Here is a 24,088-nt window from a genome sequence, read left to right as displayed (position 1 = left end):
ATAATAATACTGGATCAGTTTTTCCAGATGACACCGGAGAGATGGATCCGGTATTTCAATGCATTTGTCAGACGGATCCGCATCCGGATACGTCTGACAAATGCCATCCATTTGTGTCTGGATTGCCGGATCTGTCTGCCGGAATCCTATGCCGCTAGTGTGAAAGTATCCTAAGGCTACTTTCACATTAGCGTTTTTTTGCGGATCCGTCCTGGGTCTGCAAAAATGCTTCCGTTACCATAATACAACCGCATGCATCCATCATGAACAGAACTGGTTGTATTAGGTCTTCTATAGCCATGACGGATCAGTCATGAACACCATTGAAAGTCAATGGGGGACGGATCTGTTTTCTATTGTGTCAGAGAAAACAGATCCGTGCCCATTAACTTACATTGAGTGCACCACATCATGGACAGAAAAACGCTGCTTGCAGCATTATTCTGTCCGCGATCGGAGCGCAACCAGAATGCATTTTGGTGCATTCCGTTTCGTTGAGTTTTGTCCCCATTGACAATGAATGGGGACAAAATGTAAGAGTTTTCTTCTGCTATTGAGATCCTATGATGGATCTCAATGGCAGAATTTAAAACGCTAATGTGACAGTAGCCTTATGGGCATTACTAATCATGTATTACTGTAGATAATAGTCCAAAATCAGGATGACAGATTCCCTTTAAGTGGATATTTTTCATTTGTAACCTAAGATGGCACTAGCTGCTAGACAACAAAGCAAGGAAAACTAGGACACTTAATAGTAATAGTGCTCTTACCTGCTGGGAAAATAAACAAAGGAACTGATACAAAAATTGTGGTGTGATAAAACACACATTCTGAAAGAGGAAAACGACAATGTTAATTAGAAATTAGTAAAAACTTATATATACACCGATATTACATGTAGTACAAATGTTCATTAAAGGCCAGATTTACCAGTCAATCATGACAGAGTTCACATTTGCTTGAAAACTGTTATGGCTTCTGTCATACTGGACATCACGAAGCGACCCGTTATAAGCCAATCAGGTTCTGTCAGACACCACATGACAGATCCAACTCTTCTATTAATCTATTTTCTGCTTGTATGATGGAACAGAAAACCGGAAATGACAATGCACATGTGAACTCAGTCCAAGATCATTGTTACATGATATGTAATGTATGCAACGTACTATGTGAGAAATATGCCCCCATTGTCTGATAGGTGCGGGTCCCAGAGGTGGGACACGAACCTACAAGGAGAAAGGAGCGGAGAGCTGTGGCTGGAGGACCCCGGATTTCCCAGGGTCCGTCCACCAGCAAGCGCTGCTCCCATAAAAGTGAATAGGAGCGCACGCGCGGCCCCTGCTCCCATTCATTTCTATGGGGCAGACGGAAATAGCCAAGCCAGCGCTCGGCTATTTTCGACGGCCCCCTAGAAATGGAGGGCAGCTGCGCATGCGCAGGGCGCCCTCCGTTCAGTTCCCTGCTCTGTTCTTATTGTAGGTGCAGGTCCCAGAGGTGGGACCCGCACCTATCAAACAATGAGGGCATATCCTAGCGATATGCTCCCATTGTCTGTAATAGGAATACCCCTTTAAGTACATTTATCTCCCTTTTACACAGGCCAAGTACAAGTAAAACAGTGTTACTCAATAAGTTCCCTGTGCCAACAGAACAGCAATCAGCTGACAGGCAGACAAATGGTCATTTGTCAGTGAACACATCTATGACGCCAAGAAAAAAGGCATTTATTTTTACTAAAGACTTTCCCAACAGACTAAATGCTTTACTGTTGAGCAAAAGCCAACAAAGTCCTGCTGGACAGTGCTAACAAAAAAACAACAACCTTGTCATAGTCAAAGAAATCTTTCACAGGTTCGGTTGCCTTCAAGTGTGAGACTCAAATGTACAGCAGGTTGTGCAAAATTAAAGCCATGTTTTCACACATACACCATTTCAATGACAACACATTTTAAATAGTACACCCCAATCAGATCTTTCACAGGGATCACAGAAAGGACCGCTTAGTTGCAAAGCTATCTCTGTCACCCTCTTGGCGCAGTAGGATGAGTTGACCCAAGTACAAGTATGTGGGAATCCTAGAAGGCTTATTGTGGGTCTTAATAACTGTACTAAAATCATGGACATACCTTATAAAAAAAGTACTGTACAAGAGTTGCTATTCTAATGTAGTAGTAGTGGCCATGCACCAAAAGAAGTTTTGAGAGGAATTTAAACCTCGCAATTGCATAGTCACTGTTCCTTACAGCTTGTCTTCCTTCTTTACCCATGATTCCTGAAAAAAATAAACCAAAGCATGAATACAAAGGGAGCTGTGTACCTGTGGTTAGAGTAACTAGTACATAAGGCTTCAGCAATCTGCTACTTATTATCTGAGTAAATTGCAATATTTACAATAAATTTTATACTTTTCTTCATCACTGTACTTTCAAAGGGCATGCAATGCAAATCAGCATGAATTATATTCTGAAGAAACGGTCCCGTGCACAAAAGAAACAATGAACTCACCAATTCCAACATGGGCTTCTTGTATCATGCTGACATCATTTGCACCATCACCAATGGCAAGGGTTATTGGCTTCTCTGGAGAGGTTTTGAATAACCTTACTACCTGGAAACAAAGGAGATAAAGGGAGTGACGATAAACATTATGCACCAAACTACTTCACATTAGTAAAACAGAGAATAGAAAAACGACAAATACCCAGGTTCTGACTATTTAGCAATAATGTAATGTTGGCATACCTTTGCTTTCTGTAATGGTGCCATTCGACAGCACAGTACCGCAGAACAGTTTTTACATACGTCCATGAATAGTTTTTCATGTCCCCTGAGTGCAAGAGAAAGGCTGGCTCCATCAACAACTAGGCCATGTTGGATCACATGATCCTCCCTCAGTCTAAGTAAGACAAATATAACAAGGGGTTGATTTTAAATATGGGAGATCAAATTATTTTAACATGCAAATTAAGAACTGTTAACCAAGTGCTGTTCCCCGGCACTTAAAAAGAGGACCTGTCACCTCTCCTGACATGTCTGTTTTAGCAACTATTTGCACTCCCCATGTAATAAGAACTCTGGAGCATCTATCCTTATGACTATGTTGTGCAATTCCTCAATGGTGTCCTTGCAGTTTGACACTAGCAGCACTAATTAGACAATGTCACACTGTGCATGGACACACCCCAACTGTTAACACCCTCTTGGATCTTTAATGCAGACTGTGGCACATCATAGAGCTATATGAAAAAATGCTCCAGAATTTTTATCATATGGGAAACGCAGGTGGTGTGACAGCCATGGACACCTGAGTTTATACCTTATACCAAACGTATAAGATGACCCCCGACTTTTGAAAATAATTTCAAGTGTTAGAAAGTCGACTTATACGCCAGAAAATATGGTACACAAGTCAAACGGTACAAAATTTGAAATGGAAACCTACAAGAAAAATGGTTTTTGGTCCAAAATACATTTAAACCAATAACAAAGAATGGTTCCAAAATATGTCCATAACCTTCAACAATGAACTTGTGCTTTGCAAAGGGATTAGCCAATATTTTTGACAGAAAGACACTGAAGACCTATAGTCCAAATGTGACCGTATTTGTTCACTTACCGCCTATCAAGCTGTCGTAGTTGCTCAGCACATTCATGGTCTGACTTTTGTTGAACAAGTTCAAGAACATTCATGGTTCTGTGGAAATGTCCACAGGATAAACTGACACTGACAGCCGTCTCGTGTTTATCGCCTGTCAGCACCCACACTTTTATTCCTGCCAAACGTAGTGCCTCAATTGTTTCCAGGACCTTATCCTGGAGCCTAAATCAAATTCCAGAGAGACATTAGATTTTATGTATTAAAAACACACCAATGGTAGAGAAAAGGAAAGAGTTTAGCTCCATACAGTATATAAGGTATTTCTACTGCCGACAAATCTATTTAAGAATTCTCTTCACATACGGTAACATATGAATCCTTGAAAATAGCCATGTAGGGGTGCTTACTTGTCTTCAACACCAGTTGCTCCCAATAACTCTAGGTCTCTTTCTATCAGTTCAAATACATCAGCCAGGCGCTCTTCCCTTTGATGTAATGCAGTACGGGCATCAAGGAGATGCTGGTCTATTTCCTGATACTCTTCTGGTGTGAACTTCCTGTAAGCCACACACAATGTACGAAGCCCTTTCTAGAAGAGGAATGTACATAGATCAGCAGAACACAAAAGAAAACACCAGCATATAAAGATATATAATTTTCTCTATGATATATGAAGAATATCTGGGCTCAGAGTCACATTTTAATTACACTCTGGAGGTTGTGGCAAAAGTGGCGCCATCTGCAACATTTTCTTTGGCACAAATACCTGGCATAATGGAATACTAAAATACTATATGCAATATTTTCTGGCATTCTTGAGTCATTCCTCTTGTGATCGGTTGAGGCTACTTTCACACTAGCGTTCGATCGGATCCGTTCTGAACGGATCCGATCATAATAATGCAGACGGAGGCTCCGTTCAGAACGGATCCGTCTGCATTATTTTTAGCATATAACAGCTAAGTGTGAAAATAGCCTCGTACGGATCCGTCCAGACTTTCAATGTAAAGTCAATGGCGGACGGATCCACCTGAAGATTGAGCCATATTGTGGCATCTTCAAACGGATCTGTCCACATTGACTTACATTGTAAGTCTGGACGGATCCGCACGGATCCGCACGCCTCCGCACGGCCAGGCGGACACCCGAACGCTGCAAGCAGCGTTCAGCTGTCCACCTGTCCGTGCGGAGGCGAGCGGAGCGGAGGCTGAACGCCGCCAGACTGATGCAGTCTGAGCGGATCCGCTCCATTCAGACTGCATCAGGGCTGGACGGCTGCGTTCGGGTCCGCTCGTGAGCCCCTTCAAACGGAGCTCACGAGCGGACCGACGAACGCTAGTGTGAAAGTAGCCTGACTGATATATGTGCCCGTCTGCATGGTATAGGAAATACCTGTAATACTAAATGAGGTTTTCAGTGCAGGGCCTAAACCTAGCCCAGTCAGCCTGGTGACTTGAAAACTGGCCTTGCTACCAGGTTTTCATTCATTCAGTCGGCTTCCACCCACATGCAGGAACCTGGAAGGTGTCACTGATGATTAGTCTCTGTTATCTTCTGTTATGGTAAAGAGGGAGAGCCTGCCCTTAGTGTGAATAGGGGTTTGCTGCGATAGCAGCAGTAAAATTGGGGGCGCTGCTGTAACTAATGAGGGAAGGTGAAAGGTTTTTACTGATGACTGGTGGAAACAATTTTTACTATGAGTGTGTACTGGAGGCAAAGCTCCTATAACTGCCAAGGGATCTCTGTTGGGACAGAGGGTTCATAAACATTTTCTGTGAACCCATACCAAGTTGAATTACATTTTCAGACATATAAATGCTGTGGACACGATAACTGGTTATTAATGAAAACATAGAAATTTATGCCAGAAATAAAACTTACTAAAGCAAATTCATCTACATGCAGTCTTGTTCTATTGATTTCTCCACTTTTGGCATTAGGAAGGATAGCAGACTCAGCTCCTTTAGTGAAAAGTATCTTTTGCCCTAGAAAGAATTAACAACATACATGCTGACAGAGAAAAAAAAAAGAACATTGCTATTGTGGGCTGTGGACATATACGGCATACACTGTTTTTGCATTTAGGAAGCCAGTGAAATATAAAGAGATATGCAAAGAGATATCTTCCAATAGGTGGTATTAGCGGGATGGTTCTACTTCTCTGGGAGACACATCTTTGCATATTATTTTCCCCATGTCCCATATTTCCTACACATACTGTAGATGGATGTGCTGCTGCGGCTCATGCTCGACTTAAAAATAGTTTTTTTTTTCTCGCTCGTATCATTGGGGGTCACAGAAGACCATGGGACATTAAAGAGCAGTACCATGGGGAGGGAACAAAAACAGAACGAATCCAAGGCCGGTCTTAAGGCCCCACATAGAAAGTCACACCAGGAACCCTGAAAAAGGACAGGAAGACCCATTCCCCGGAAGGCCAGCCAGAGAGCGGCTGAATACACAGAGGCTCCGGCTGGGCAAAAGAACAGCCCAGGGAATATAAGTCACGGCTTAGGAGACTTCAGAAGATGTGGCGAGCATACAGAATATCCACAAGGTGGACAAGAATGAAGACAGTCCCCAAAAGCAACGGAGCGATTGCGGAAGATACAGAAGAGAAATACGTAGCCTGGATCAAGATGGCTACTAAGGAGTGATGCCCATGGATCAAAACCACAGTAAAAAATGAAAACAAATACTCAGTGGAATTCTGATTGGAATACAACAAACTGAAAATGGCATCTGGATATCAAGGGCCAAAGAACTGCAGATGTGACAAAACTTGCCCCCCATGGGGGAAGTAGTAGGGATGCCTTGCGGCAAAGGCTCCACACACCATACCGGACTGCCAGAAGAGAAGAACACTCCAGCAGGACCATGACGAACAAGTCAGGGCTAGAGAACCTGGAAGTCCGGCATGAGAATAGCCCACAAGAAAATAAATTATTGAGGGAGTGAAGAAACCCAAAGAGAACAAGGCAGTGGAACCAACCCAAAACTGCCCAAAAATTTATTTGGGTAGTAACTTGACAGGGAAAGAGTGTTCTCCAGGATCAAAAACGTCCCTTTCAGAACAGCCAAGGGGGTTTCTTCTTAAGAATGTTCCCCCAGGAAAAAGCCAATGTGCTAAGCAGAGGAATGTAGAGGAAGACCTTAAATTCCAGAACAAGAGAGGAGAGAAGCCGTCTGATACTCCATGAAAGGCAGCCTGAACTGGCAGACCCAATCAGAAGCTGCAGACAGGAACCAGAGATAGGACAAATAGTGCGCCAGGAAGGGAGGGTGGACCCCGAACGCCACAAAGTCCCAGAAAGAGACTGGTAACAGAACCAACACCACCCGTGCAGGCACCGCACAGCAGAAAGGGGGCATACGAGAACCCAATGGCTATGAACACTGGCCGAGCAGGCAGTATGTGGGGGAGCGCAACTACTCGCCCTGCAAAAGGGAAGTAGAAGCAGCCGATGCAGCAAAGTAGAAAACAAGCACTTAGGGGGTGACAAAAAGGGCTGTATGACCACTGGACCCGGTGAGGGGAGCCATGTAGACAACTCACATATGCAAACTGAATAAGTGCATACCCAAACTCCACATGGAGGGAACGCTGATGCGCTCACTGTAGTAGATTGTAGAGGCAATGCGGTACATGTAAAGGGAACAAGGCGCTAAAGCTAGCGCTATAGAAAATCGGTAGGTTATATCAGGTACAGAAAACGTACTAATGTCCAGCAGAAGTGAGCAATGGAACCGGAGTAGCCAGAATATCTATGGGCAGTGCAAAGACTGCCTCACAGGGGGAAGGTGATAGCAACAACTATGGCCTCCTGAGTCAAAGGAGAGACTCCAACTGAAAATGCGGACAACAGCAATAGCCACCAAGAACTGGTGCTAGCGCAACACTCCACCTGAGAAGGAAGGAAAACTGGCAATCAGAGCAGACGTTCCACCTACCGAAGGAGTGTGGATGCCGGGCGTGCCAATGACAATCAACCAAATGAGATTGCCCCTCACAGGGACTCAAGGCACGATGAAATGTATGATTGGTATGAGGTATACCAACAGCCTGTTAGAGCTACATGCCGACCTGGAAGACAGAGGCTGCCACGTAGGTGCCAGTCACCAATTCAAACTAAGACTACCTGAGGAAGGGGGTAGTGTGAAGCAGTCACAATATCCAGCAGTAGTGTCAAAATACCACCTATGACAGGGGGTAAGGCAATTGTAGGTACCATGTCCAACCAATAGGCCACCCATGGAACGGCATGCCATGCAACAAGGAACAAATGAGAGTAGTTGCGGTAGACAATGTTGAAGCAATTACTCGACCCAAGGAAGACTGATAATGTAATTGGAGGAACAGTTTCCAGTGGTAGTGGAATTACTCCGCTGACGGAAAGAGGGGAGCCGAAAGGATGTACAGGGTCCCCCAAGCACTGGTTGCGTAAATACTCTGTCAATGGGGGAGGGTAATACTACAGGATCTCTAACACGCAATTGTGGTGCAACTAGTCCCCTAATAGAAGGGGGAAAGCCGACAGGACAGATCATATCCAGTATGAGTAATTACTCCGCCTGCGGAGGGGTTAATGCAACAGGACGTATGGTATCCGGTGGAAGTGCAATACTCCACCTAAGGAAGGAGGCTAATGCGACAGTCTGTCCAGGATCCAGTGAAAGTGCAATTACTCTATAGAAGGAGGATAATGCTACAGAATGTACAGTACGCAGAGTAAGTGCAAATTCTCCCACTACGGAAGGAGGGCAATGCTACCAGAAGCATAGGATCCAGTCGTAGGGCAACTACGCCGCCTCTGGAAGGAGGGTAACGCTACCGGATGTGGGGTATCCAGTGGTGGTATAAATATTCCATCCATGGAAAGAGGGCAATGATACCGGACGTATAGGAACCAATGGGATGTAAACACTCCGCTGATAGTAGATTGCTCTGCCCATGGAAAGAGGATAATGCTACAGGCCGCACAGTACCCAGTGGAAGTGCTTTACTCCACCTAAGGAAGAAGGGCAATGCTACAGGCCGTACAGAACTCAGTGGGGGTGCTATTACTCCTTCTATGGAGGGTAATGGCACAGGCTGTACAGTATCCAGTGGTAGTGCTATTACGCTTAGCTAAGGAGAGCTATCTATTTTGTTGATGACTTAATCACCAGAAATTCAAATATTTGTATGAGTGGGTATGGATGGTGATTTTATTTTTATTTTTAAAACTTAACTTTTATTTTTAGGTTTTTATAGAATATAGTCCCTGAGTGTTCCTTAATGAAAAGAAAAAAGAAGGGTGTATGATGACACCAGGGATGTGAATAAGTGTGTTGCGACGTCTTTGATGCATACAAAAACAAATGTGCACAGCAGCACTTTACAGGCAACCAATGGTCCTACCATATAAGTCAGGAACCTCTTGTCACCTCAAATGTTCAGTAGCTTGAATAAGCTGAAATAAAGAGCGGTTATACCTGGACGAATGGTGTTGGTTAGAGTATGGACCCTAGACAGCCCTAATATAGCGGTGCTGGCTCAGCCCTAACGTCCTAACACGGAGAACCCGTTCTAATAAGAACGACCCCGTCCGGAACCTTGCCCTTAATTGCTACTTGGCCCTATTGTGCCCTAGTGTAGCTAATCCCTACACGCATGTTTCGTTTACAGTACTCGTCAGGGGATTTTAGGCATATACAATCGGGCAATATATTGAAACCTATAGTGTTTACTTTTTGTCACCAGTCAGCACATATAGATATATTTATACACAGTTGTTATTACGCTGCCAATGGACGGAGAGTAGCGCTACAGGCTGTATGGCATCCAGTGCAGGGACAATTACTCCGCCTAAGGAAGGAGGGTAATGCTACAGGCTGTATGGTATCCAGCGCAAAGGCAATTACTCTGCCTATGCTACAGGCTGTACAGCAGCCAGTGATAGTGCAAGTACACCACCTATGGAAGGAGGGAAATGCTACAGGCTGTACGGCATTCAGTACAAAGGCAATTACTCCGCCTATGGAAGGAGGGTAACGTTACAGAATGTACAGGGTCCAGTGGTGAGCGCACATATTCCGCCTGAGGAGGGAAGGGGCCTCGAGTACAGGCGGGGCCGACCAGAAGAATTTCCGGTTGCGGCGGCGATGTAGGGAGGGAGCGGAGTGCACTGGGAAACCAGGAGGCCGGGAGCAGGTGTACCGATGCCCCGAGTAGAAAAGCGGTGGCCGCCAAAGGAGACATGCGACAGCCAGGACTGGCTCGCAGGGAGTGGATGGGGCCAGGGGCCAGGGACCGGAGGTGGGACAGAGGCACTGAGTCACCAGATACAGGGGCTAATGTCTAGGAGAAACAACATATATTCCTGTGTTCACTTAGAGAACACAGGAGAAGGGGCGGATCAGGCGCAGGGGGGGGCCAGCAGGGGAGGTAGATACTATACTTACCCAGACTGTTTCTGCCCACCCTGATTCCAGCAGAGTCGCCTTCCTCAGTGTGCTGCCCCCCCTTGGGGAGGATGCGGCTACACCGGTAACAGGAGGGACTTCCAGAAGTAGTAGCCAAGGTGACACTGTAGCTGACGGGTAAAAGCGGATTTAAGATCCACTGTTCCTCCTCGTCTTCCAGAGGTGGGGAACGAGCAGTAGGCTTGAGGACCTGCTGGTCTCCCCCCTTAAGTGTGGGAAAAACTGGTGGTGAAAGCCCACCTGCAGCCCGAACCTGAAAAAAAAAAAAAAAAAGGAAAAGAAAAAAAAAAAAACTTTGGCAGACCTACAGAAAAAAAAATGTCTGCCGCCTATGGACACTAAGCTAAAACTGATTAGCTCGGTGTCTGAGGGAGGGGTATAGCTGAGAGGAGGAGCCAACACATTTTTTTGCTTAGTGTCACCTCCTAGTGACAGCAGCTATACCCATGGTCTTCTGTGTCCCCCAATGATACGAGCGAGAAATGCGTTCAGCACTCTGGAGACACAGACCTCACATCCAGCATTTATTAATGGTAGGGACACACCCAAATGACAAAAGTTCAAAACTAGGAGCAGATGTAAACTACATCAAGGGATTTAAAATGAATGAAAGAATGAAGACTGCAACGTGAAAACATTTTTAACTGATGGTAACCAGTAAAGCCTCATGCACACGGCCATATGTATTTTGCGCTCCGCAAAAAATACGGATGATGCCTGTGTGCATTCCGTATTTTGCAGAACAGCTGGCCCCTAAAAGAACAGTACTACCATTGTCCGTAATGCAAACAATAGGACATTTCTATTTTTTGGGGGAACGGAAATACAGACATACGGAAACGGAATGCACACGAAGTAACTTCCGTGTTTATTTGATTATTTAATTATATTTTATTATTTAATTAATGGTTCTGCATACAGTCCGCCAAACAGACGAAACGGACACAGAAAAAATGTATGTTCGTGTGCATGAGCCCCAACTAAGATAAGTAACACTTTTTTCCCCATCTCAAAAGGTGTCCATAGTATTTAAAGGCTATGTACACCTTTGATGGCAATTTTTTTATTTATTATTGCATTGTTCTCATTTTGAGCTAAACATTTTTATAAATGGTCTTTATTAAAAATATGGAGCCTTTTTTCTGTACATAGCTGACATGCTCTAGTAGCAGCCTGTGGATTTTCGGTCTTTTCCATCAGATCAGGAGCAGATGGACTCCTAATGCTCTCTGACCTTATAAACACTCATTATAGCTCAGTTTTTACTGATAAAAATGTGGCTTAAATAAGTGTTTATGAACTCTCAGTAGAGATAAGGTTTATATTATATGACCTGCACAAAGTGAAAAGTACCGGTCACACAGCTAGGAAAACTGTTAATCCTTTGTGACAGAACAGCTCAATAAATTTAATAAAGGCTAACTGAAAAAATTTGCCTCAAAGATTTCCATATTCTTTAAAAGGGGCAATTACCTGAAGAACTCTCAACAATGACACTCATTCTACGTCGATTTGGATCAAACTCCAACACATGAAGAAGCTTGTACCTTAAAAGAATAGTACAAATAATTTTTTTTATACAAACAGGACAAAAAAAAAAAAAAAAAAAAACATACCATTTCTGTGGCATAACTACATTTCTTCTAACATCCTTTCCAATTATACCTGGAAGTTTAAAAAGCTTAAAGGGGTTGTGGCAAGTTTTACTAACTGATTGATGGTAGTCTGCCTGCTGGGACCCTCACAATCATGCGAATAGGGGACCCATTCCTCTGTCCTAGTTATGAGACAGGTTAAGCACACCACCTGTCCCTTCGTTCATTCTGTATGAGAGCGTCAGAGATAGCCAACTCATGTAGTCATCTACATGGTGCTGAAATTTTCCACCTGCGTAAATTAACTTATGATGCGACTCCACAGCACATTAATTCTTTGTGCGGATCTTCGTTGCAGATTCCACCCCAAGCTATGCAAGGGGTGAAATATGGGGCAAATCTGAAGCACAAGCCACATGTAACATATGGATTTTACAGCAGATTCAAGATATATTGTAGTGTGCACGTAGCTTTAAGGACACAGTCTAGTTTTGGTGTGAAGGACACAGACATTTTGTTTCATCTACACATTGTGAAAACAGTAACTTCTGTTTTCCCATCAACATATAGTTTTAGTGTTGCTGCAATTCACAATTTTTTTTTATTTTCCGCTACTGAAGATGTAGTAGAGTTTGTTTTTGTAGAAGGATTTTGTAATTTGCATTTTTACATACCTGGTTGATTAGGGGGTATATCAAAACTTTTGATGGCTTTTTATTCCTATTGTTGGTGCAGGATGACTAAGAATAGCCATTTTGCTACTACTTTTAGGTTACGTCCATACATGACAGCAAAAACCAAATGCGCTATATGTGGTCTTTGCTGTGGAAATGGCTGTGGATTTCACGCTCTCCGTTGCAAAGGGTGGATTCCACAGTGGGGATCCACAGCATAAATTGACATGCTGCAAATTTCAAATCCACGCTGCAGACTTTTTATGCATGATGAGATTTTTAAACTCTCGTCCACTTTGCTGGTCCTGTACAAAGCTGAGGAGCTGCTGCACCATATCTGCCATGTGTGAACATACCCTTAGGGTTGTTTTTTTTTTAACCACATTCACCATGAGAGAGAAACATGTTAAATTGTGTGGGCTAATTATGTACATTGTTTTTAGACTTCTTTATTCTTTTTGGTACTTCATTTCTTAGTCCCACTAGTGGACTTGGCTTCCTTATCATTTTTCCACATTGAATGGGACCAAGCCGATGGGAGTTCAAACCAAATCTGTAGCAGAAATAGGAGGGTCCGCTTTGGATTACGGCTGCAGATTCTAATTCAGATTTTTCCAAAAATGGACAAGTAATGTGTACATATCGTAAGGAGTTCTATCAGAATTGACCCTGCTTTTTAACCAGAGAACCTGCTTCAAATCATATAAACCTATATTTCACAGAGCTCTTTCCTCCCAATCACATCCTGCTCTTAAAAAAACCTACATAGGCTACTTTCACACCTGCGTTCAGGTGTCCGCTCGTGAGCTCAGTTTGAAGGGGCTCACAAGCGGCCCTGAACGCAGCCGTCTGGCCCTAATGCATTCTCAGTGGAGGCGGATCCACTGAGAATGCATCCGCCTGCCAGCGCTCAGCCTCCGCTCAGTGAGCGGACACGTGAACGCTGCAAGCAGCGTTCGGGTGTCCGCCTGGCCGTGCGGAGGCGAGCGGATCCTTTCCGACTTACAATGTAAGTCAATGGGGACGTATCCGCTTGAAGATGACACCATATGGCTCAATCTTCAAGCGGATCCGTCCCCCATTGACTTTCAATGTAAAGTCTGAACGGATCCGCTCAGGCTACTTTCACACTTAGAAAATTTTTCTAAGTTATAATGCAGACGGATCCATTCTGAACGGAGCCACCGTCTGCATTAATATGAGCGGATCCGTTCAGAACGGATCCGATCGAACGCTAGAGGGAAAGTAGCCATACAGGTTTAAGTTTGACCCCAACCTTGTAACAGGGTGTCAGCTGTATGTCACAGCTGACAGCCACTGCAAAAGGCGCCGCCAGCATAGTGCTACAACCAACAAACAATGTAAATATATGGCGTGGTACAAGAAACTGTGAAATCAAGCACCGAGCACAAAGAGAAGGAAAAAAAGACATGAACAAGATCCCCCCAAAAAAGTTTACATTTTTCCCTGAGAAATGAATATAATTTCTATAAATTAGTCAAAACCTGTAGTTACAAAAAAGAAATATTCACAGAACCATATAAAAATCCAGTCTGAAATAACTACTACTTTCCTCGTACAACTACTGTGACTTACTTTTGCTACTTTTAATATAAAAAAAAGTGTTACCTTTCCAGTTTTCCAAGGATTTTGATGTCCATAATTTCTCCGTTTGTACCAGAAAATGCCACACCCATTCTATGATCAAAAGTAAAAAAAAAAAAAAAAAAAAAGAAGTGACGTTAGAAATCAAAGCGTATTTATAAATGGACAAAAATAAGCCAGCACCATAATATCAGGCTGCAGGAAATTCATGTGCTGCTATATGGCCCATCATTTGCATATTATGGAGGTATTTTTTCCTAGAACCAATGATTCTATAAAAAACAGACTGATTCGCAAACTGCTAAAAATGGCTAGATATACAAAAAGTAAAAACCAATCAAGAAAATAAAAGTTTTACTAAACAAATCAGAAGACACAGTATGACACATGAAAGGGAAGATCTTTATAGTCCTCTTATTTTTGAAGACATACAAATACACTTAAATGTACATTATACAGGCAGATGGAGGCGTCACGTGTGTATCGATTTCTCTGGCTGCCGTAGGGGATTGTATTGTTCTTCATAAATAAGAAAATTAAATGGGTCAGTAAAACATTTTTAACCCTAAACATTCCATTGTAGTGGTAAGGACAGGACAAGTCACCTTCTGGAAGCTTCAATCAATGCTTTTTCATCAGGTGATGATGCATAATACTCCAGCTGCGAGGACAGTCCATTGGAGAACCGTAGCCCATCAACACAACTGTTGGGCTGCTCATGACTTATTTGCACCGTGTGGCAGAGGGAGACCGCTTTGAAGAAAAGTTCTTCTTCTAAACTCTGATAAATGTGAAAATACATATTTTATACATTTATGTAGGTATATTTTATATATTTAAAGGCACAAGTACATAAAAGCCATATTTAAAGGCTACTGACCCCTTCAGGGTAACCTTTTACAATTGTATTTTACCCATTTGGGTGGTTTGGTATGTGGTCGCAAGCACAGCGACGCCATAGCCGCCAGTTGCCCGTTTTAAACAGCAGACTCTCAGGCCAATGTATATGATCGATGATAATGTAGATCGCAAACATTTAACTCCTCAAATGTGACCCCAGAATCTGGGAGCTCAAAAAGAGCGAGGTCTCGTTTCGGGCTCTTGTGCAGTGAATCAGATACTGCTTCCTGAAGTCACTTAGCCAACGCGGGGCTTGCAAAATAAATCCGCTGATGCTTTACAAGCAGTATTCGATCCACTGCAGAAGTGCCGAGTCACAGAATGCAGCTTGGCGCAAGAAAGCAGGGCTAGACGAGATTACTAACCCTGTCAATCAAAGGGGAACGCACAGAGCACAGGGGTGTTGCAATAGCAGTGCTCCAGGCTGGGGTCAAGAAAGCAGGGCTAGACAAGATTACTAACCCTGTCAATCAAAAGGGAGTGCATAGAGTACAGAGGCGTTGCGATAGCAGTGCTCAAGGCACTATGGCGAGCCCCTTGGTGCTTGAAATAGGCGAGCTGCATAAATATAAAAAAATCTTGGCAGAAGTTCACTGTAGAAACAAAAGACATGCAACATTTTACTCAGCATGATCAACCCTACCAGGGATTATGCCTGGTTTGATAGGTTTAACCATGCTAGCAGATGCTCTTGAAGTTACTATCACCATGCCTGAACTGAGACCAAGAATCCATTGCTGTTTAGATTCGCTACTGCAGACTAAGGGTCCATTCAAACGTCCGTAGGGCATTGCAGATCCGCAATACACACAGCCGGCACCCCCATAGAAATGCCTATTCTTGTCTGCAATTGCGGACAAGAATAGGACGTTATATTTTTTTCCGGAGCCGTGGACCGGAAGATCAGCGACGTCCTCCAAAAATGCAGATGCGGACAGCACACTGTGTGCTGTCTGCATCCATTCCGTCCCCATAGAGAATGAATTGGTACGCACCCGTTTCGCTAAATTGCGGAACGGATGCGGACGTGTGAATGGAGCCTGAGACTGGTTTACATGCAATACAGTAACTGTACAGTACTGCATAGTCTAGAACACATTTGCCTTACCAGGCTTGTAGAGGCTCCATCAACATAATCTACGGTCACTCCTTCTGGAACAAGTTTCCCATTAATCTCTTGGTATTTAATTCCATTGACAGAACATTCTCTAAACTGCATCTCATTTTCTGTCAATGTGCCTGTTTTGTCCGTAAACACATATTCTACCTGTGAGAAGAAGGAGAAGAAGTTTCCTAATGTTCAAAAAAAAAAAATATGTAGAATATTCTAAAAGTTAACAAAAAGTAAATATGAAGAAAACACCAAACTGAAAAGGTGCTGACAGGTGGAAATTACAACTAATCACCAAAACTAGTGTAAGGTAAACCTGTTTTAATGAATGAAGACCATGAAATGGTTGGAGAGTACAATACAAGCTGTTTGCGGCAGGTGTAGATTCTCGAGATCCGCATAGCTGCGATAATGCAGGTTGACTATTGAGGGTTTCACAAATGCTCACGCAAGCTTTTTGTACGTCGATCCCCTCATCCCATAGTCAGGATACGCCCAGCCGTTGCCACGGACAAGACAGTCTGCAGATGCTTGTGCCATGTTTGGGGTTTATGTAAAAAAATTAAGCTGTACATAAAAAACCACAAAAAAATGGTTTGGTGGTGGGTACTAGGTCTGAGGACCCGAATCCAATGGGCAATACATGAGGGCATTCAAACCAAACAAGACCCAGATGTAACATGATAAGTGCATAAAGACTGTCTTGCATTGACGTACTCAATAGAAGCCTAAGGGCCCGTCTCAATGCCATCCTCTGCAGCAAGGACTGTGTGCGCAATATTGGGGGGTTACAGCCAATAGCAGGCCGATCCTGGAGGAAACAGGCGTCGGCAACCAGGTAAGTATGTGCAGGGTCGCGGGGTTGGGCATCCTAGAGGAGGGTTACTTAAACTTGGATAACCCCTTTAAGGATCACATTGGTAGGCTATATGTACATTATAATTACAATTCCTGTTGAGATAAAAGCACCTATGACTTTTTCTGCAGTATGAAAGGGCTCAGCTAGAGGGAACTTTGCCATTACAATGTAATCATCGCGACAGTCCCTGAGGGGGAGGGCGGCCAACCTGACATGACTGACATCCGCTGCTTTACAGAAAGAACAGTTAAATTCACAGAGCAGGTACTCACAGATGAATTCAAATACAACTTTGTAAAGGGTATTGTATACACCATTTGATGGCAGAAGAGTTACCTGTCCAAGCTCTTCATTTAGATCAGATGTATTAACTTGAGCTCTCTGATTGCTTTCTTCATGATAGAGATCAAGGTCCCAACCAATAAAAAATGAGCCAAGGAATTTTTGCATCTCCACAGTCACATAAAGCGATATTGGGATAATAAAATTATAAAGCACAAGAAATGCCAGGAAATCTGAAATGAATTTTAAAATCTATAAAAAAGAAAATAAGACATCTTTATTAGTGATACAACTGAACATTCAGTCATTGGCAGCAGATAAGTATGGATTTCTCAAAAAAAAGAAAAAAAAACTTAAAGCGCTGGTTTACACAGAACAGATTTCTCCTTTAAAAAATAAAGAGGCAATCAGCGTAACACTGACATTTTTGTCAGTGTGTTTTTAAACAGCACCCACCGTAAACCCACTGGTACAATTTTAGACAAATCTCGTTTGAAAAATAACAATGAGCATTTTGAGCTGTTCTGGTCAATAATAAATTATATTAATTGTCAATATATTCTAAAGCACTTTACAGTTCACAAGTGCAGTGTATCAATGGTTTCCGTAGACTTTATAACTACAGATAGAGTCAAATGCAAAGCGAAAGTAGGATATGCCACCGATGTAAGATAGGTGCGGGTCCCACATCTAAAACCTGCACCTTTCCAACAGGAAGTTAAAGAGCCAGGAGAGGAAGCAGAACACATGGACTGTCTTCAAAAACTTATACTATGAAAATTATCAACCACCAATATACACTCACCTAAAGAATTATTAGGAACACCATACTAATACAGTGTTGGACCCCCTTTTGGTTTCAGAACTGCCTTAATTCTATGTGTCTGTAAAGGTTCTCACTTATCCAGGTCATGGTATATATCTGTAAAGAATAAATCAAGGCAACGGGACGTACTGTAGATTTCTTGAAAACGTTTCACTCGTTCTTCCAACGAGCTTTCTCAATTCTGTATATGCTTCCCCTATAGCTATACAGTCACTCAGAATTGAGAAAGCTCGTTGGAAGAACAAGTGAAACGTTTTCAAGAAATCTACAGTACGTCCAGTTGCCTTGATTTATTCTTTACAGATATTTAATTCTACGTGGCATTGATTCAACAAGGTGCTGATAGCATTCTTTAGAAATGTTGGCCCATATTGATAGGATAGCATCTTGCAGTTGATGGAGATTTGAGGGATGCACATCCAGGGCACGAAGCTCCCGTTCCACCACATCCCAAAGATGCTCTATTGGGTTGAGATCTGGTGACTGTGGGGGTCATTTTAGTACAGTGAACTCATTGTCATGTTCAAGAAACCAATTTGAAATGATTCGAGCTTTGTGACATGGTGCATTATCCTGCTGGAAGTAGCCATCAGAGGATGGGTACATGGTGGTCATGAAGGGATGGACATGGTCAGAAACAATGCTCAGGTAGCCCGTGGCATTTAAACAATGGTCAATTGGCACTAAGGGGCCTAAAGTGTGCCCAGAAAACATCCATCCCCCACACCATTACACCACCAGTGGTAATAAGGCATGATGGATACATGTTCTCATTCTGTTTACGCCAAATTTGGACTCTACCATTTGAATGTCTCAACAGAAATCGAGACTCATCAGACCAGGCAACATTTTTCCAGTCTTCAACAGTTCAATTTTGGTGAGCTCGTGCAAATTGTAGCCTCTTTTTCCTATTTGTGGTGGAGATGAGTGGTACCCGGTGGGGTCTTCTGCTGTTGTAGCCCACCTTTCTTTCCCATTCTGACATTCAGTTTGGAGTTCAGGAGATTGTCTTGACCAGGACCACAACCCTACATGCATTGAAGCAACTGCCATGCGATTGGTTGACTAGATAATCGCATTAATGAGAAATAGAACAGGTGTTCCTAATAATTCTTTAGGAGAGTGTATATATAAATATATAAAATTTCATATACACATATACGTTGATGTGCTAAAAAAAATTGATGGAAGTGTCTCTTTAAGGGTCCATTCACACGTCCGTAGTGTATTGCGGATCTGGAATACACCCGGCCGACACCCCCATAGAACATGTTCTGTTTTTTTCGAGAGCCGCAGACTAGAAGATCCCGTGTGCTGTCCACATCTCTCCCGGCCTCATCAAGAATGAATGGGTCCGGAACGAATCCGGACCCATTCTACGGACGTGTGAATGGACCCTTAGACTACTATTTTACCAGCCTCTCTGCAGTTTGCTCCATAACCATTTTAACCTGGGTAAACCCTTTAAAGCAAAATAAACAGTCCTTTATCATACCATTCTTCTGTCACCTACACGTGCTGCCTTATGTAAAGTGACTGACATGCTTCCGTGTACCAGTCAGTGGCGTAACTAGAACTGACTGGGCCCCAAAGCAGATCCTCCTCCTCACACGCAACCATCACTCCTGCAGCTAGCCAAGATAGCACTCTCAGACAAGGCCACACAGCCATTCTGTCAGTTTCCTACACATACAGTATACTGTATGTTAAGTCACTGTATATACAGTCATTGTATAATACTGTTAAGGGGGCCCTGCCAAAAATCTTTCAGTCCTCCTCCTGGATGGGCCCCTTCTGAATTTGGGCTCCATAGCAGCTGCTTCCCCTATAGCTATGCCCCTGCACCAGTGTATACATGAGAGGCAGGGACATGATCTCATCAATCATACGGTGGACTAGAGGTACGCTGCATTCTTTGGTTGCTCCAATTAGCCCAGTATGAGAGGAGAGAGGAGACCTGTCTCTGCAATAAACTGCCCCTAGATAGAGCATGATATTCAGGTGACAGATCAGCTTTAACAGCACAGGTCATAGTCACTGCTGTGGCATATTTCTGGGATGTATAACTGAAGTTGCTAAACCACCACCATCCCTTCTGCACACGGCCGATGCCCATATATTGTGGACCCGCTGTTTGCGGGCCGCAATACGGGTATGGCGGTGTGCCTAAACCCTTAGTGAGAGCTCTCTATTTTTTTTAAAGGTAATATTCTCTGCTCCATATACAGAACAAAGACATGTGGGGTTATTTATCAAACTGGTGTAAAAGTAGGACTGGCTTAGTTGCCCATAGCAACCAGATTCCTCCTTTTATTTTCCAAAGGAGATTTCAAAAATTAAAGGTGGACTCTGACTGGTTGCTATGGGCAACTAAGCCAGTTCTACTTTACACCAGTTTGATAAAATGACCCCAATAGTTTGGAAGGTTGGTGGGTGCTCCAAATACCCGCTAGCCTATGAGCATAGTTGACAGTGCCCAATTATAAATTCAGCGGTCTCATGAGAACACACACTTTATCACACCTTACTGCTATTTCTGTCATGTTCTGTTTTTTGGTTGTACCATGGTTCATCCCATTTTTCTTCTGCTTGCCATGCATATTTCAAGATGGTGCTGAGAATAGCTTCAAACAGGAGAATAATCAGGTACACAAGCAAGAAGGTGTTCATGGACCTATGCAAATAAATTGATTGACAAAATATTGATATTATAATATTACTAATAAAGTCCAAAATAAAAGCTATAAAAGGTAATCAGTACTACAGTTCAATATTCTAGGCTCAAAGTGTCACACTCTAGTCAGCTAATAAATCCATATTCCCTAAGCAAAGGGTACCTCAAAATTGTGACTTTGGGGTTTCATAAGCGGTAAGCCATAATCATCCAAATTATAACAAATAAAGGCTTGAAATATCTTGCTTTGCATGTAATGAGTATCTCATATAGTAGTTTTACCTTTTAAGTTGCATTACTGAAATAAATGAACTTTGTACTAGTTTTTTTGTATTTTTTTAGACCATCTTCTACACCTAAAACAGGCATAGAAAACGATGCATGAGATGGGTCTACTGGCCCGTCCCCTTCCCCGCAATGCCCACTTTTTTAAACATGGCGTGAGCAAATAGACTTTGCGCCGCAATCTGTGCCAGAAACACGCCTAATATAGACATATTTCTGAATAGCAAATGACCCCCTCAATCTATATTAGACAGAATTTCTCCATCAATTTCTACTCTGGAACCAACATCCGGAAGCAAACACTTAAACAAAGTAGAAGGCTGTGGAGATGACGGGGAGTCTTAAATCCAAGGTTCTCATAGAATCCAGAAGGGATTTCCTCCTCCGTAACCACTTTCTCAGTACATCTTGGGCAGGCCATAGTGGCTTCTTAGAATGCAGCGGTAATGACTTTCTGCAAATTGCACACTTTTTACAAGAGGATTCTCCCCCAACAGACTTAATAGTCACAGGGTCTACGCTCCATAAAAAAATAAGTCAATAGGGTGCAAAATTTGAAAGGAGGGCCATGACCAAAACACTAGGACGACAGCAGGAATGCCAACCAAATTAGTACACCCTGTGACAACAAGCAATGCAGGCTTCTTGGAATTTGGCATGAGGAGGCGGCTTACACAGTAGGGCAGTGTGTCGGATCAAAAAGGAGCAGACATGGTGCTGTATCCTGCAACCAAGCTTCAGTGTTGTGCCCTTGCAAGTAAGGGCTCTTTCACACTTGCGTTCTTTTCTTCCGGCATAGAGTTCCGTCGTCGGGGCTCTATGCCGGAAGAATCCTGATCAGTTTTATCCTAATGCATTCTGAATGGCGAGAAATCCGTTCAGGATGCATCAGGATGTCTTCAGTTCAGGACCGGAACGTTTTTTTGGCCGGAGAAAATACTGCAGCATGCTGCGCTTTTTGCTCCGGCCAAAAATCCTGAACACTTGCCGCAAGGCCGGATCCGGAATTAATGCCCATTGAAAGGCATTAATCCGGATCCGGCCTTAAGCTAAACGTCGTTTCGGCGCATTGCCAGATCCGACGTTTAGCTTTTTCTGAATGGTTACCATGGCTGCTGGGACGCTAAAGTCCTGGCAGCCATGGTAAAGTGTAGTGGGGAGCAGCATACTTACCGTCCGTGCGGCTCCCGGGCGCTCCAGAGTGACGTCAGGGCGCCCCACGCGCATGAATGACGTGATCGCATGGCACGTCATCCATACGCATGGGGCGCTCTGACGTCATTCTGGAGCGCCCCAGGAGCCGCACGGACTGTAAGTATGCTGCTCCCCTGCTCCCCACTACTACTATGGCAACCAGGACTTTAAAGGGGTTGTCCCACTTCATAAAATAGGTTTTATCTAATCTATTTACCCCCACACAACATATCTTCCTATCCATGTTATTATCCAAAAGCTACCTTTCTTTCAAAAAATCATGTAAAGCGATTCCTTTGTTGTTTTCTGTATCCCATGGATACGGCCTCTTTCGTCCGGCCGCATCGCTGTGCCGCGCCTGCGCACAACGGCTGAACAAGTACTCGGGCCGCCTCTCCATTCCTACAAGTACGCGCACGCCCGCGCATGCGCAAATACAGCAGGCGGGTGCCAGAATCAAATAGCCGGCACCCGACCTCTATGACAGGGAGCGGGACCTTAGGGGTTAACTGCCGATGATCGCAGCCCCCTATCATAGAGGTCGGGTGCCGGCTATTTCACTCCGGCACCCACCTCCTGCATTTGTATTAACATTGGTGGCGCAGTGCGCCCCCCCCCCCCCCCCCCCAGTATAATATACATTCAGTGCGGCCACCCCCCCCCCCCCCCAGTATAATATACATTCAGTGCGGCCACCCCCCCCCAGTATAATATACATTCAGTGCGGACCCCCCCAGTATAATATACATTGGTGGCGCAGTGGGAAGTGCCAATGAGGGTTAAAAAAATAAATAAAAAATTAACTCACCTCCTCCAATTGTTCGCGCAGCTGCCGGTCTCCTGTTCTATCTTTAGGACCTGTGAAAGGACCTTTGGTGACGTCACTGAGCTAATCACATGGTCCATTACCATGGTGATGGATCATATGATGTACCATGTGATGACCACAGTGATGTCACCAAAGGTCCTTTCACAGGTCCTAAAGATAGAACAGGAGACCGGCAGCTGCGCGAACAATTGGAGGAGGTGAGTTAATTTTTTATTTATTTTTTTAACCCTCATTGGCACTTCCCACTGCGCCACCAATGTATATTATACTGGGGGGGTCCGCACTGAATGTATATTATACTGGGGGGGGTGGCCGCACTGAATGTATATTATACTGGGGGGGGGGGGGGGGGTGGCCGCACTGAATGTATATTATACTGGGGGGGGGTGGCCGCACTGAATGTATATTATACTGGGGGGGGGGGTGGCCGCACTGAATGTATATTATACTGGGGGGGGGGGGCGCACTAAATGTATATTATACTGGGGGGGGGGGCCGCACTCAATGTTTATTATACTGGGGGGGGGGGGGGGGGGACCTCACATACGGCTCCATGTGGATGACCTCATACACATGAACGAGCACGCAGGGTGAGTCATGAGGAGGCGTGGCCTTCACTCAACTGCCTGAGAACCAGGAAGTTATCAGGACATCTACTGCTGATAAGATTAAAAAAGCAAAGTGGGACAACCCCTTTAATAGCGTCCTGGCTGCCATAGTAACACTGAACGCATTTTTCACTTGCGTTTTTCCGGATCCGGCGTGTAATTCCGGCAAGTGGAGTACACGCCGGATCCGGACAACGCAAGTGTGAAAGAGCCCCAAGACACTGCAACTGAAGCGCTCATGCTACCTCACTGACCTCCGGATATAAAGCACTACGACAACGCCATCTGGCAACCAGACGTGACATGCCAGAAGTTCAAGACAGGATTCTCGTGGAGAATCCCAGACTGCACGACACATGCCATATTCTGGATCCCAGAAGCAAGCCCACACTTGAGGGCTGCATGAAAAAAAAAAAACACAGAGCTGCCTTCAGGTGAAGGTCGTGGGCCTAGCAATGTAAGGAGCTGCAAAACCAGTTCTTATGTAATGATCACAGAACGGATACAGATTCTCAACATGTTCTGTAATGTAGTGTACCTGATTTTGTGCACTAAGGGGGTCATTTATTATCCTGAA

At 43.9% G+C, this 24,088-nt stretch overlaps 1 protein-coding gene across 4 annotated transcripts in view; it reads right to left on the bottom strand.

The window, feature by feature from the left end:
* Positions 1–24,088, bottom strand: part of ATP11B (ATPase phospholipid transporting 11B (putative)) — a 118,024-nt gene that overhangs the window by 51,505 nt on the left and 42,431 nt on the right. For all 4 annotated transcript variants that reach the window (XM_044288641.1, XM_044288642.1, XM_044288639.1 and 1 more), the window contains exons 11-23: positions 20,445–20,595; positions 17,150–17,347; positions 15,952–16,110; positions 14,549–14,724; positions 13,968–14,036; positions 11,543–11,616; positions 5,486–5,589; positions 4,012–4,193; positions 3,623–3,826; positions 2,749–2,902; positions 2,512–2,614; positions 2,133–2,278; positions 774–833 (exon numbers count right to left, since the gene is read on the bottom strand). In XM_044288641.1, coding sequence (XP_044144576.1) covers positions 774–833; positions 2,133–2,278; positions 2,512–2,614; positions 2,749–2,902; positions 3,623–3,826; positions 4,012–4,193; positions 5,486–5,589; positions 11,543–11,616; positions 13,968–14,036; positions 14,549–14,724; positions 15,952–16,110; positions 17,150–17,347; positions 20,445–20,595 — 1,780 coding nt within the window. The remainder of the gene's footprint in view (positions 1–773; positions 834–2,132; positions 2,279–2,511; positions 2,615–2,748; positions 2,903–3,622; positions 3,827–4,011; positions 4,194–5,485; positions 5,590–11,542; positions 11,617–13,967; positions 14,037–14,548; positions 14,725–15,951; positions 16,111–17,149; positions 17,348–20,444; positions 20,596–24,088) is intronic.

Source organism: Bufo gargarizans, chromosome 4 (genome assembly GCF_014858855.1).
Source record: "Bufo gargarizans isolate SCDJY-AF-19 chromosome 4, ASM1485885v1, whole genome shotgun sequence".
NCBI classification, from domain to species: domain Eukaryota; kingdom Metazoa; phylum Chordata; class Amphibia; order Anura; family Bufonidae; genus Bufo; species Bufo gargarizans.
Note: the sequence above shows the minus strand (reverse complement) of the source record. Positions and strands in the feature narration are given on the sequence as shown.